General features: G+C 39.1%; 1 protein-coding gene across 3 annotated transcripts; it reads left to right on the top strand.

Moving 5' to 3' along the window:
* The first annotated feature begins 796 nt into the window (after positions 1-796).
* Positions 797-13,531, top strand: LOC145204226 (glial fibrillary acidic protein-like). 3 transcript variants are annotated; one of them, XM_080076707.1, is made up of 19 exons: positions 797-868; positions 4,232-4,306; positions 4,906-5,098; positions 5,298-5,395; positions 5,705-5,765; positions 5,890-5,985; positions 6,320-6,490; positions 6,763-6,888; positions 7,133-7,246; positions 7,662-7,768; positions 8,252-8,429; positions 9,738-9,846; positions 10,629-10,723; positions 11,032-11,236; positions 11,641-11,780; positions 11,845-12,037; positions 12,371-12,432; positions 12,628-12,750; positions 12,948-13,531. In XM_080076707.1, exons 2-19 carry the CDS (start codon positions 4,239-4,241, stop codon positions 12,996-12,998), a joined length of 2,190 nt encoding a protein of 729 aa, XP_079932833.1. In that variant the 5' UTR covers positions 797-868; positions 4,232-4,238; the 3' UTR covers positions 12,999-13,531. The 3 variants fall into 3 exon arrangements, with proteins under 3 accessions (XP_079932833.1, XP_079932835.1, XP_079932834.1); XM_080076708.1 differs by lacking the exon at positions 797-868 and having other exon boundaries at positions 3,804-4,306; XM_080076709.1 differs by lacking the exons at positions 11,641-11,780; positions 12,628-12,750; positions 12,948-13,531.
* The last annotated feature ends 1,284 nt before the right edge of the window (positions 13,532-14,815 follow it).

Raw genomic sequence — 14,815 nt, 5'->3', positions numbered from 1 at the left:
CTAGCAAACATATTAAACATGAGATGTGTTAACAACGGCAAACCAAGCACAGCATTTTATCTTGACATAATGGTCCAAAGAAATCCAAGTACTTAGAAAGGATTTTGCACTAAAAAATAAAGTTGGGATTGTAATAAAAGCAGTGCTGCACGCAACATCTTACTGGTACAGCAGGTATTGATAAAAAGTTTATCATTTTTGACGTAACCCCGTGTGGGCATTGCGTTGGCGTTCAAACAGCGTCGGAATGTTTTTTAACCTTCACCCAATGGCCCATTTCGGTTTGACATTTACACAAACGGGCCATTGCCTGGGTGCGGTGTTTGTGAAATAAGGTTACGTTTATTCTACGTCATTGGATTTCCGAGATTGACATTTGGGTTAAAACTGTGGGACGCTGCTATATCAAAGTTGTTGTATAGTGATGCAATACTTCAGTGCACAAAGTCCTCGTAGTTTAAATTTCTTTTGATCTACTTTTCCTTGGCATGGACCGTAGGTACTTGATGTGCCCATTATTCATTAAGGGTACACACCGTACCAAACATCAAAACATATCTAATCGAAAGCAAATTCAAGTTTATGTGATGGCAAGTATTTATCAGCAATAAGGAAGAGGCTACACCGCAGCATTTTATAGCATCGCAATTTTTCACGGGGCAGCATTCCGATCCAGAAGCAGACTGTATGTTCTCCCGATTGCCAGTGCCGCTGGTAAAGAGAAAAACTTGGGTGACCTTTTAGCTGGGGATATAAACGCGAAACTCAGACCCGCCCTTTTTACCAGTCTGGACAGCGTCAAGGAAGGTTGAGTCGTCGCGCACCCGAAAGTCGTCTTCGCTTCAAGATCAAGTTGCCAACAGTCAAGGTAAATATGACATGTTTTAATATGATTTAAGTATGTACAGATAGTTTACTATTCGCAAAATGTTGTTTTTGTGCAAAAAATGTGTGAACAATCTTTCAACATTTAAAAACGTAAGTGATTTTCGGATTTGATCAATTTTTGATTATCGGTTTTGTTGACTAAAGAACTTGGCAGAAGAAACAAAACAGGTTAAAAATACCCAAGATTACAATACAATATATTGGAGATAAAAACAAGATACGCGTATAACCGATTTACTATGCTAGCCAAGCTTGCTACATGTCTGTTATACCAACATCTGGGAAAACAACGAAAAACGACATTGACAAATTATGAGAAGGGACTAATTGCCCACAGTAAGCGCGAAAGCTTGTTTCCAAGGCTTAAAAACTCATTTGAGGAAGGCATTTATCATTGGTTGTCAACAGCGTTACTTTTAAAACATTTAAACAATTCAACCAATCGCTTTTTGCATCCGGCCTCTTTGAGTCGTAAAATCGTAAAATCCACTAAAAACTAAACTTGAAAGAACAGTTAGCCTACATAGGCGTAATTCGAGGCATCAAGATTCAAAGCAGGTAAAATGGTTTAAATTTTCGTTGGAATTTGGGAAATCGTGCATTCGAAGCACTGTCAACAAAATTGTTTGCACGTTTAGATTAAATAACATCCCAATATTTACACGCCATTGAAGGAGTCCTCTAAAGTTGCAACAGGTGATATGGATCTGTTTTCGGTCATTTGAAGGGCGAAAATTTGTGTTGTAAATACCAATTAGATTTATGCACCTGCATGCCCTCGCATTTGCTTCCATTCAAGTGTATCGAACAAAATAACTGCAGTTGGGTCTTTAAACCCGTTTCAAGGTGCACCGGTGCGCAAAAAATTCTCGCTCAGCTAAAATGCGCGAATCATAGGTTGTTTTGTTTAATGCTTGATGTGACGGCGTCAAAGCATCCTACGCGAGCTTAGGTACATCGCAAAAAAGCCTATACGTGTAAGGTTGGCTTGTATTTGATGAGCACATTTGTAGGGGCAATGAACCGGTGTTTCGTCACGTTCTCCACGCTCAATAAGCAAGGACAAACAGCAGAGGGAGAAATTTCATTCAAGCGAGTCGGAGTTGTTTGAAGGCGTTAAAAGTACGAAAAAAGTTGACTTTGCAAGCTCCATGATAAACGATCGAAATAAGCTACCACGAAACACATTTTCTTAAATTTCGTGTGTTCTGAATCATTCATCTTCATTATTAGTTCGGAAAAAGTGGAAACAACGGCATCGGTTCTGATGTTAACAAAATGCAACTATAAGGTTTATTGCTTTCCGGCTTTCAGCACCCACCCAGCAATACTAATATCTTCCAACAGGGCAAGTCACACGAAACGAACAAAACCTAAAATAGGCACTTGTGTTTTCAAATTCTCATAAGCCTTCCAAGCCGTGACGAAGATACAGGCGTGCCTTTGCTTTTCCTTACCGGCATCTATAGCTTTAAAGTGCAGTGCGTGAGGTAGGATTGCAAACTCGACGAGGCGTTACGATGTGGGCGTTGCGGTTACGGAGCATTGGATTCCAACCCCTGGCATTCTATCTTCCCAACCTCCTCCGTCCCGGGAGAGCGACGGTGACATTTTCAACATCACGCGATTTTCACGCGCATTGAACCGAGTCGGTTGCAATAAGGTCCACGGCCGTGACCGGACCGATGTGAAGATAGCTCATGGCTGACTCAAGGAAGTTTCTGGTGTTCACCGAGACGCATTATCTCATTTCCTGATGCAGAACTTGGTTGGAGGGCAGACGGGGTCTTGTCTGTAGCTTTGGGCGTCAACATAAAAACGCGGGAATCGCGAGCTATACACAGCACGATTTGACCCATAAAAATCACTTTATGCTCCAAATGTTATTCCGAGACCTCTGATTTGCAGAAAACGTTTCAGAATCTGGAAAACAGTGTGGGCATTGACTTGTTTAAAGTACGTGTAAATTTGTTGAACAATTTGGACCAAATTGAAAGACGCTTTACTCCCCTCTTGCGGCCGGGAATCTTACAGTTGACCGCACAATCTATTAAAGACATGTTAACATGGAACATTTTAGCGCTGTATTCCTGTAACCAAACCAAATTTGGCCAACTCCAATTTGCAGTGGTTAGGATGTTTTACTGATGACGGAAGATTCGAAACTTTCGGTTTCCATACAGGAAATCAAACAACCACAGTCTAGGTCTGGGTAGTAAAACAAACTTTGCTATTAAATATTCTGTCGTCGCTGTTTCAGTCATTGGATCAACAGCATGAAATATCTTAACTTTTGCCGGCAAACAGTTCAATTTAGCAGTCTTATACGAAAATGCACGTGATGAATTCATAAAAATAGTTTCAGTTGCAGGGAGAAGGCTTTTGCAGCAAAATTTTGTGGTCGGGCGCCAGTGTGTTTTTCATTTGTGGCATTGCACAATGCAGCGGAAACGCAAACGTCGTTGAGTTAAACCCGCTTTTGTTTGCTCAAGGCGTATACCGATCGGCTTGCTATGTCCAAACTGATAGTGTTTTTGTCATTTTCCTGTTTGTTCTGTCTCCAGTGACGCTCCTTCGTGGCTTCGGCGGCTTTCAAGATGTTTGCCAAGCGAATATGCCAAGATTGTGGCCCGCTACGACTCTCATAAAGTCTGCTTGCTTGCTTTTTGCGTTGGTCAACCAAAATACTTCACGGCTCGTGGGTTTTATTAACAACCGGTGCTCGTAAAATGCGTAACATCACTTAAATGGCGATTTAGTCAATAGAATAATAAATCACAAAAAAAAAATTTTTGTTGATGTCCGGTACATTGATCGCAGAAATGGTAAATTTTTACAACATTGTTACAATATGCAATTTTAGCCAAAAGATTAAAGTATTTTGCGTTGCTGCAAACATGTATGAGATGTAGTCATAAATTTATGTAATTACTGCGACAAAGTCATTGCGTTAAATTTACAGTTTAAATTTTCTGGGCTATATGTACAATGTCATCATCAAAAAACAAGTTAAAAAACAACATTGATCAGTTGATGTCTCTGAAATGTCAGACCGCTGCACAACACATGTTAATCATATTTCATATTTATGTATTACCCACTTCCGGTAATGCGTCAAATCATAACTTGTTAGTCACACCACAACAGTTCGGCCTTGTAACTTTGTAACAAGCAATTGCGCGAACGGAAAGACAATTAATCACAACATAACTAGTCTATAGTCGAACTCGTCACCTTTACAGTATGCAGTCACCGAATCTGTGTTTAAAAGCACAACTGCCATATTGAATACATCAGTGTATGAAAACTGACTGTGCCTGACTATTCGTGTTTTGTTATTCAGAGCAAATATGCCACGCCCATCAAATTACCGCAAGAGCTATGGAGTCGACAAGAAGGACTACGTTGTTGTTTCACCGTAAGTCGTGCTATATTTTAAAGACATATAACATAAGCTTTTTTGGTGTACAAAAACATTACAAAGGTGTTCTATGGAGCCTGATTGATGGTACTGTTGTTACGATTGAAATAATATAGTGCATCCATCTATGCTACAAATGTTTTAATCCCTAAAAATACCAACCGGAAAAGGAAAACCCATCAAAAACGATACTTAAACATGATTGCATGCATCATGATTGTAAAGGCCGATTTTGTTTCGCAGAACTAGACCATCCATACAGACCGTAAAACGTTTACAACATCTTAAGACAGCAGTGGTGGTATGCAAAGAAACACGTCGGAAATAAAATTTGACCAGTGCAAAGCGGGACTTGAAAAAGTTTAGGGATTCAAATTTATTAGAACATTGGGTCATTTATCCTTATGAATTCAGATAAATATATTTGCGGCATCTTGAGTATCTAAAGAAAAGCACAAGAGTACCAATAGGTGAAACACACTTAGTCTCCATCCACCTAGCAATCAGCTAGGAGATTCTGGTTCAAAGTTTAATTATACTGTATTGCATAAAAGTTTAACATAAGTAAGTAAGTAATTTCTATTCTTTTTATCTAGTGAGGCCCAAAAGATGAAGGAAGAGGAGAAAAATAAGATGAAGAAGCTGAACAACCGCTTGGTGAACTATGTCGACAAGGTTCACGATCTTGAAATGGCGAATCGTCTTTTGGCAGCGGAGAATGAGCGATTGAAAAAGCAGAAGAAAGAACCAGAGAATGATGTGTCTGAAATCTATGAGGACGAATTAAAGGTAAACGTTTTTTTGTTTCTTTTCAGCTATTTAGCTATAATACAAGCACAAGAGTATTTTTCTATTGTTTGCCAAAACTTTTATGTGGTAAAAAAGCTATAGTCTGGTTTAAAAAAAAAAATTCTGGTCCACATTTGCTCCTTGCATTAACCCTTGTTGAGAGTGCACGAAATTTAATATTGCCCATGTGTTTAAACAGAGGTTAAGAGAGAAGGTAGAGGTGCTGCAAGGACAAAACACAAAGCTAGAAATTGAAACGGACAACTTGCAATACGACATGGAAGAAACTGTTGCAAAGTAAGAAAGTGATCCATACCCATTTTGTCTTGATTCTTTTCCTACTATGACAATTTTAGTATTTGGAAATTTAAACCACTACCTAAAAACCATTTTTGGGGTCAACGACACAGAATGAACTTATTTATCATTAAACAAGCAACATGATAATTTGGGAACAAAGAAGTTTTTCATGTACTATTGAAGATGTAACAGTTTTGTCGAAACTTTTCAGTTACGATGGCTTTCAGATGACTATGGTACAGTTTGGACCATGTGTTTAAACTGGTCACATATACGAAATAAATAATAATGTCTCTTTACCAACAGGCTGGAGACCGAGAAGGAACTTAACAAAGACTTGGAGAGTGAGATCACGGGCTTGCGCAAGGTAAGTTTTGATCTTTTACAACAACTTGCTAACATTAATTGTGGTCTAAAACAATTTAAGTCACACTGCGTGCCCTTAAAAAACATGAAACGCCAACAAATTACGTTTTTTGTCTGCACAACAGGATGTTGACGACGCAACGATTGAAAGATCGAACTTGGAGACAAAGATCGAAAATCTGCAAGAAGCAATTCAACTTGAGAGGAAGGTCCACGAGGCGGTAAATACAACATGACCCTAAACAAATTTGTATATTTTGGAAAAAATAGAAAAAACTACATTTGATGAAAGATGTAGGTAGTGCTTATCAATGAGCACTAAATAACATGTCGCACACGTCTACTATGCTTATAAAAAGCTTAACACAAATGCTGACAAAAACGGTCAAAAAATATGCATTTTCCTCAGTCATTTTTCGGCATTTGCGTGTGCCATTATATCTGATACAATGGCCCGTCTGGTAGACCGCATTTTATGCACTTAAGTCATGGAAAAGATTTATGTGTATATGTACCACAGCACAGCCCTGTTGACAAGAACGTGTTTTGTTGTAGGAAATGGAGAATTTGCGCGCACAAGTGACGCCCGCCCAAGCTCCTGTGTTGAATGCTGAACAACCATCAATGTTGCCAGATCTCAACGACGCTATTGTGCAAGTGCGTAAGCAGTACGAGGCATTCAACGCTAAGAACTTGGAAGATCTCGATACCTACTACAAGGAAAAGGTGTGGTTGCGAAATTTTAAAAGTTTGTCAGTATGACATAACTTTTGCCTGTGAAATAAGAACCATCAAGTCTGTGTTTAAATTAGTTGGGCTTACTATAGTATTTCTGTCTCTTTAGGTTTACTATAGCTTGCTTGGCTTAACACAATTATACACACGCAGCGGATTTTTTTTTCACTTTCAAATAGTCTTTCAAAGCTCTAAATGCATATCAGAACTTTGTTCATCAATCAAGGGATGTCACGATTCTTATTAAGCTTGTACCTTTTTAGATCGAGAGTCTGTCCAGACAGCTGAAGAGTGCACAAGAAGAGGTTCGCGAATTGCGCGTGGATAACGCCGAGAAGAGGAAGCGAATTCACCAGCTGGAGCTCGAATTGGATTCACTACGTGGAAAGGTATCAAGGACATTCACTTATTGAACAAATCGTTTTTGTTCCATAAAACTATGTTCATTTTATACTACGGGCCCTATCTTGGTAGGGTTAAACCACATCACTAAAACAAGAACGTAAACAGAAAGAAACTGACTTTTTGTGAAAGCATTGTATTTCGTCAACAACTACTGATTAGATTATTGATATCGTATTGCAACATGACTGATAAAGACATGCATTAAGCACTTGGAATTAATGTTCACAGAACGATAGCCTTGAGAGAGCCATGGATCAAATGAATGACCGCATGACCAAGGACGCAGCTGCTCAACAAGAAATGATCAAGGAAATGCAAAAGGAACTGGATGTCACCAAAGAGGCGAGTAAAGAAGCAAAAACGTTAAAAAAGACAAATCACAGTACGCCAGGGCCATTGAAGGCGCTATACCGAATCAGCCGGTCACCAAGCATTCACCGCCATATGGCAAGGCGTAGGCTAGAAAAATCTAGCCTGCGGTAGGATTCGAACCCACGACAGGAGTCTTTCCGGGACTCGCGCTCTACCAACTGAGCTACACAGTTAAAAAAGACCTTTTATGCGAATATTGCCATGGATTGTTTAAACAGTCACTTATAAGACCTAATTCTAACCTCTAGGCAAATATTTGAATGGGAAATGCCGTTGCGTCTAATTTGGCTTACATTTGAATTCAAATCGCTAGGGTTTTGTTAACTGTTACCGCCTTGGATTTTTTGAATCATAATCAATAAATCCGACATGTTTAAATCTACAGGACTTGGGCAAATACTTGATCGACTATCAGAAGTTGAACACAGCTAACATGAGCTTGAACCAAGAAATCATCATCTACCAGAAAGTGCTGTCTGGTGAAGAAGCTCGGTAAGCTTAGAAACCACAAGTTTTCTTTGAATATCTTTAAATCAGTACTTTTGTGTGAATTTTGGATCTGCAGACATGTGGTGTTCCCCACTGCATGAAAATAACTAATTTTTCGCTACTTATTAAGCCAGTGGCTTCCACCCTGGGGCTTGTGTCAGGGGGTCCGCGGAGGCAATAAATTTAAAGGATTTTGAAATTACTGGCATTGGGTGAATTTTTGATAAATGGCAAGGGGTTAAACAGTCTTGCAAAACTTATAAAAGGGAGTACTACTAATTGACTTGAAATCACTACACTATGCAAATAGTTGCTTTACTCAACATTTAAAACGTTTTGCAGTAGGTATCACACTGACGATGGCAAAAGTAACGCGCACAAACGTATCAACAGCTATATAGTCATTACAAAATAATAAAGAGCCTAGATACGTTTTGTTTTCCAAATTATGTACCTACTGTAAAGAACACAAAATGTTTTGTTTAGCATCTCGGAAATCGACACTAGCATCACAACTAAAAAGACAAGGTCCCGATCCTCTTCAAGATCATCCAGCAGCTCTTCATCTCGTTCCTCATCCGAGAAGCGCACTAAAGATGAGATCATTGAGGAGATGTTGGAGGAAAAGGCAGAAAGCGCGGCACCAAAGAAGGAATCATCCACGGTATGAAAACGACGCGGAAATAAAAGGCAGCAGTCACACGGCCACACACACAAACGCACAGAGACTAAACCATTTTTATACTAACGTCTAACCCCCCAAAAAGGTCGGCGCATAAGCAGATATTTCACCATCATTACAATGTGTTTTTACTGCGAAATGATTTTATCCATAAGAACAAGTTATGGTTACCGATGGTTAGCTTCCGTGCGCCGACTTGTAGAACAAATCCCGTTTTGAAACGCTTTTCCGGTCCTATTGTCGGATGCTTTGCGCTTATCAATATTTAGTTTTTGTGATTTTTCTGATCAATATTCACAGCTTCAAGTTAACGCCTAGCAATGTACAAGCATGTGTAATTGCCATGTAGAGTGCCTGCGTCTGTAGTAGTTGTGTCATGTTTGCTGCCTTGAATATATTCACTTAGCATTAATACAAGTGTGTGTGCTGTATACCTGGTGTGGTGTTTTTGGTGGGCTGATTAAATGGGAAGGACTTATATTGACGCGTTAAACCATCCGACAATAGGACGGGAAACAAAACCCGCTGTAATAACATTTACGTCAACACAAATGAAATTCGCCGATATTAAGATGTGCAAATTCATCGTGCAGCAAACCAAAGAGCGACCGCCGTCACCAGCGAGCTCATGTGGTGATAGAGTGGCACCTAGCGGAAGTGAACGGCCATCTGACAAACCTGCGTCTAGATCTAGCTCAGTTTCGTCAAAATCTGATGACCTAAAAGTCATGTCAAAATCAGATGCCGAATTAGAAAGCACGCGCGCTCGGGCAGGCTCTACGTCATCAAAGTCTGACGTGTCAGCTGATGACGTAAAAGAAATGGTTGATGACGTAGCAAACACAAACGTCATTACTCAGCAGCAGGCAAAACGTGATGACGTAGAGCAGGCTGTTAACGAACGCTCACGCTCTAATTCTATGTCATCGGCTTCTACGTCATCAGATGATGACGTCAAAGAGGTTACCAGCCCAGTTTCCTCATCGCCCCTGGGAGCAACTGTTAATGCAAAAGAGGTTTTCTTATGTTGCATGAAACTGTGTCATGCACCAAAAACATTAATTGGCTTCGAAAATGTTGTTTTGTTTTGCAACATTTGGTCCAATGATGAAATGCATTCACGGTAATTTGCAAGCACGGTCTTCTCGTGGATTTTAACATTTTGACACTTGACACGATCTCTGCTCAGCAAATGATCGCGTTTGTAAACTACATGTTTAAAATATAACTCTGCACCTAACTATATTTTCCCATCGAATTACAATTGGTAACAATATCTAATCTTCAAAGGGTGTTATCTCGGTGAGCTGGAAAGTGAAAGGTGGTACGGTAAGACCAGCCAAACCGTTTGAACCTTCCAAAGATGCAGAGGATCTGCGCAAAGCTATGAAGGGACTTGGTAAGTTTTTTGAGTGAGATAGAAAATTATCAGGACTTCAAGCTTGTCCAGTAAATTTCATAATTATGGGCGATGATTCCATTTCTGTATCACAAATGATAATATTTTAATTAGTGATGTACCGAATCGGCTAAATTTCGATTCGGCCGAAACCGAATATTCGGCGGTTTTGCCGAATCAACCGAATCATATATGACGTCACGCGAAGTCGTACGCTACGCGTTTGACGTAACAAAAATGCTTATCTACCAGGCAGCCAGTGCAAAATAGTTGTGTTTCGTCCTTATTTCAGTTCTGTGGGGTTTAAAATTGCCTTAAGCATGATTGGCAACCTGCCAATGAATTACTAATTTTTTTGACTACCGTGATAAAAACGATGATGTGTTGAAAAAGATAAACATTGACGCAATTTTCGTTATGTTTGGGCTTTTGAAAGATTGCGTGGACCTTAATAAGCAGAAAAGACACGTTTAACGCTTTAAATTTGTGTTCGTAAAAGATTCGGTTTCGGCCGAATCGCAACAAATTATTCGGCCGAAACAGAATCTTTGCAAAAATGATCGATTCGGCCGAATAAATTCGGCAAACCGAATATTCGGTACATCTCTAATTTTAATCGGTTGTGGTTGTGGCTTCTTAACAGAGTTTCAGCCTGTCACACCGAACAAATCGGGGTGCCTTAATGTGGCCGCTAAAGCCATTGTCACAAGATATGCTGATGAGGCTAAATTGGTCGAAACAGTGTTTGCAACTTACTTACAAGGTTTAAATTTTTACTAAAGGAACCGACGAGGATGCGATCATTGCCATACTTAGCAAAAGGACTAAGGTGCAACGTGCTGTCATTGCGAAGGTTTTTGAGGAAAAATACAAGGAAGTAAGTAGATGTGCTTGCCATAAGGGCATTTTGCTTTAAGTGGGAATTTCGAAAACGCAAAATAAACTTTGTGTCCAGCTCCGTCAACGAAAACAAAAACTATTGGTCGAATTTTTTTAAATGCGTACGCCTTTGTAAACTTGTAGGCTTACAGAAAAAAAGAACAAAAAAATGATAGAATATACCGACTGTTAATTATACTGTAGGAAGCTGCTATAAAAATCAGAGGTTACAAATAGACAAGAGTCACACTCGCTTTAACAACGGACAATGCCTAACTATTATAAACAGTCGCCTATACTCCTTAGAACCTTCTGGAAGAGTTGGAGGGAGAGTTGAACGGAAACATGAAGGCGACTGTGCAACACCTAATGTGGAAGAAGACCGAATTGGACGCTCATGCCATCCGCAAAGCAATCAAGGGATTCGGAACTGATGAATCAGTGCTCATTGAAATCATATGCACCCAGTCGAGCAAGGATCTAAGGGAAATCAAGACCGATTACAAACGACGTAAGAATGAAAAGATTTCTAACATATGTCATGCTACGATTTGGGTCAAATACAAACCATTCGCACATAAGTCGCTGTTTTGAAAACATTGGCAATCAACAGAAAAATAAATACAGGTAAATCATTTTACAGATCATAGTACGTCAGGTCCATTGAAGGCGTAATACCGAATTAAGCCTTCAGTGGGCCTGGCGTGCCATGATTTATCGATGAGTATGGCGTGATATCGCTGGTCTGCATACATGGACTCTTTAGGGCCGATCCCGGCAAAAATGTATTCATTTTAAGCATTTTACAGTTTCGACAATCACTATGTCATTTTCAAATGAGAAATCAGATGACACGAGAGCTGATATAAAAATAAAATCGACGTCTAAAAAAGGGGCGAAATGCACATTTTTTAGTTTTTGAGCGGGACATGGACACCGACATTGAAAAGGAAACATCAGGAGCTTTTAAGAAATTCCTTGTCGCCATCTTGAAATGCAACCGACCACCTGACAGTGGAACTGTCGTGTCTAACTTGGCTGAAGACGATGCAAAAGTGAATTTTTAATAACATAAAAACAAAATGTTAGAAACTCTTCATCAATACGTCTATCGCACAGGCACTGTTCAGTATTGGTGTGAAAAACTGGGGTCCATCAAATGCCACTTTCTTGGAAATATTTTCCCAAAGAAGCTTCCAACACCTCTGGTATCTCTTCAAGCAGTGCTGGACAAAACTTACCAAGGACGATTTGGTTACAACCATTGAGGATGAATGCAAGGGAGATCTTATGAAAGGACTAAGAACACTGGGTATGTAGAAATCAAACTGGGATAAAGTTAAACTACAGATATACTTGGCTGCAGTGGAAAAATGCATGTTATTTCACTGCCCAAACCTCAATAGTCGGAAGGACTCATATATCAAGAACTTGTAAGACCGACTATTATAACGAGACGTTAAGGTTGGCAACGAAACGCTTTACTTGTAACTTACATTATAAACCCAAAACAGCACAGGCTTACTTTAAAAACGTAAAGAAAAGGGCAATACTTTTCAGAACATAAAATGGTCATTACTTAAACAATTTTAACGAAGCAAGTTGGATGTAAATTGCATTATCAACGTGGTTTGTTGGTTTTCAGTCCGCTTCTCGACCTGTGTTCCACCAGTATACTACGCTGGACAACTCTATGACGCAATGACAGTAAGTATTAGTTCTTATTATTCTTTTCCCTTCATGAAGAACGTCGTGCCCATACATTCGACGTAACATGCACACAGTCCCTTTTAGAGTTATGTTTCTTTTGCCCATGATAGGTCTGACTTCGCTGGATTGGTCATTTAGCATTTCGATCATATAATAGTGTGTAGCAGCATCCTTACACTTTTTTTGCTGAAGGGCAAGGGCACAGAGGACAAGCAACTGATCTACATTATCACAACCAGAAGTGAGATCGACTTGATCGACATCAAGGAAGAATATCTTAGAATCTTCAAGATTGACTTGAAAACACATGTTGATGTAAATATTATTACTTTGAAAGCCCTAATTTAACAACTTTGTTAAAGTTAGACAAAGCGAAAAATGCAAAACCGTGCCACTAACTTACAATAAAATTCGGCATTTTGAATTTGCGGAAACAGTAAAATTATATATTTGTAGCATGAAAAAAACATGTCAAGAAAAGTTGCTGTAATATTTTGTGCTTCTTTTTGCAGAAGGAAGTATCCGGAAACTACCAGAAGTTGTTGTTGGGTATCATCAACTGAACATCGCAGACCAAAGAAGATATATATCGCACATTTACTGTACATTTGAAATTATTGCAATTTATATACAGGGGCTGCTAAGCCATATATCCTTGAATCTGTACAATATATAGTCTGTGCTGCCGCTTTTGCATCGATGTCTTCTGCTGTAACAATTTCCTTGGTCATGTAGCAAAACCCATCAATGAATAGCAACTTTCTGTCATATGTTTGAATTGTGTGCAAACTTTAAAATGGAAATTCTATTTGACGTTTATTCGAAGCTATTCGTCAAAATGCATTACCCTTCGCCACTTGGTTGCCATGACAACCATAGCTGCCTCACGTAGTTTTCATTGGTTATGTAGCAAAACACTTTCGAAATATTGCGGCGCTAAATGCTTTTATTGCTTACAACGCAGCAAATATTGTTGCTTTCAAAACAAGAATCATGTAGTACGGGCTAAAAACGGTACGCAGCATTTATTACCGACAACGTATTCTGTCCATCGCACTATGAAATGCACTTTAAATGTATAAAATACACCAGTAATCTGAAATTGAACGTTGTGTTGTTTGATTTACTACAAAGACTTCGTGGTTTACACCAACTGGCATCGCAGTCGGTATCAAAACAGATGCAAAAAAGTGAAAAGCAGACTGTTTAGATTTCGTGGAACCCAGAGACAAGCTTTCTTATGACAGGAAACGACCAAAATAGCATCAAATGTTCAACAAACAAGACTCATAAAAATAAGCAAACATATTGCTGTGTTAAAATTTGGGTAGTTTAGTTTTGGCATGATACAGATTACAGTCCAAGGTTTCAAACACATAGCTAAATATTCAGTTGGTCATTCAATTGCGACATTTGTGCCAAAACATTGTAAACTGCAGTAAGTCAAACCAAATATAAGCGCTTTGCACAACAAAAACGCAGTTACACTAGGAAGTTCCCACGATACAATTTACCAAAACCGTTTCCGCTTGTACAAAGTCACTGACGTTAAAGAAGGAAATAAAATCTAACATAGTGCATTCGTTTCAATACGCCTGTTTAGTGCATGTGATAGTTTAGCAGCGTAGGACAGTGTGATGCCTCGTCACCACTCTGCATATCACCGTTTCTACGGACATGGGGTGGAGAAGAACGATTTTACCCCTGTTAGTAGGTAAGTTGGTATTTTCGAAAGGTAAAACTCAAGGAGTTAAAATAAAGCTAGGAGAAATTTTTGAGTTTTGTTACAAGCAAACCGTTAACAAACTGCAAATTAAATTAAATACCGAAATTAACAATCTTTGTCGTTTTTCGTATTTTTCGTATTTTATTATCACAAACAACTATGAGTTTCGTTTTGCCGTGGAATGAAATGTGGTATACAATGCAAAATTATTGAATCGGCAATCGACATGGACCTAAAAATGTGTACTTTGACTGTTTTAACTTCCAAACTGAAAATATTTCAGGGAAGCCCAAAGGTCAAAAGAAGAGGAAAAAGATCAGATGAAACACCTGAACAACCGCCTGGTCAACTATGTGGACAAAGTTCACGACCTTGAAATCGCCAACAAGATTTTGTCCGCGGAAAATGCGAGGCTTCAGAGAAAAGCTCGAGATTCTGATCAAAGTGTTCCCGGAATGTATGAAAATGAGATTGTGGTAAGATATAAAAACACATAAAATGGCTCAACTGTTTTTGTAGATGTTGAATTCAGCTTACAAAGAGTATAATGCTTATCCCCTGGCAGGCTGTGACGTCACGGAAAGATGACGTAGTGAAACCATAAAAATAATATTCTAATTACACCCTAAAAAATACAAATTACTCTGGGAAATT

This window comes from Phallusia mammillata, chromosome 8 (assembly GCF_965637545.1).
Source record: "Phallusia mammillata chromosome 8, kaPhaMamm4.hap1.1, whole genome shotgun sequence".
NCBI classification, from domain to species: domain Eukaryota; kingdom Metazoa; phylum Chordata; class Ascidiacea; order Phlebobranchia; family Ascidiidae; genus Phallusia; species Phallusia mammillata.
The sequence above is the reverse complement of the archived record's forward strand: the minus strand, read 5'-3'. Positions and strand labels throughout refer to the sequence as shown.

Bases quoted from the DNA above. Each gene is read 5' to 3' on its own strand.
- LOC145204226 (XM_080076707.1), top strand. From the start codon at position 4,239: ATGCCACGCCCATCAAATTACCGCAAGAGCTATGGAGTCGACAAGAAG. The intron at 6,889-7,132 runs GTATCAAGGACA...TAATGTTCACAG, and splicing joins TGGATTCACTACGTGGAAAG to AACGATAGCCTTGAGAGAGC. The intron at 7,247-7,661 runs GCGAGTAAAGAA...TTAAATCTACAG, and splicing joins AACTGGATGTCACCAAAGAG to GACTTGGGCAAATACTTGAT.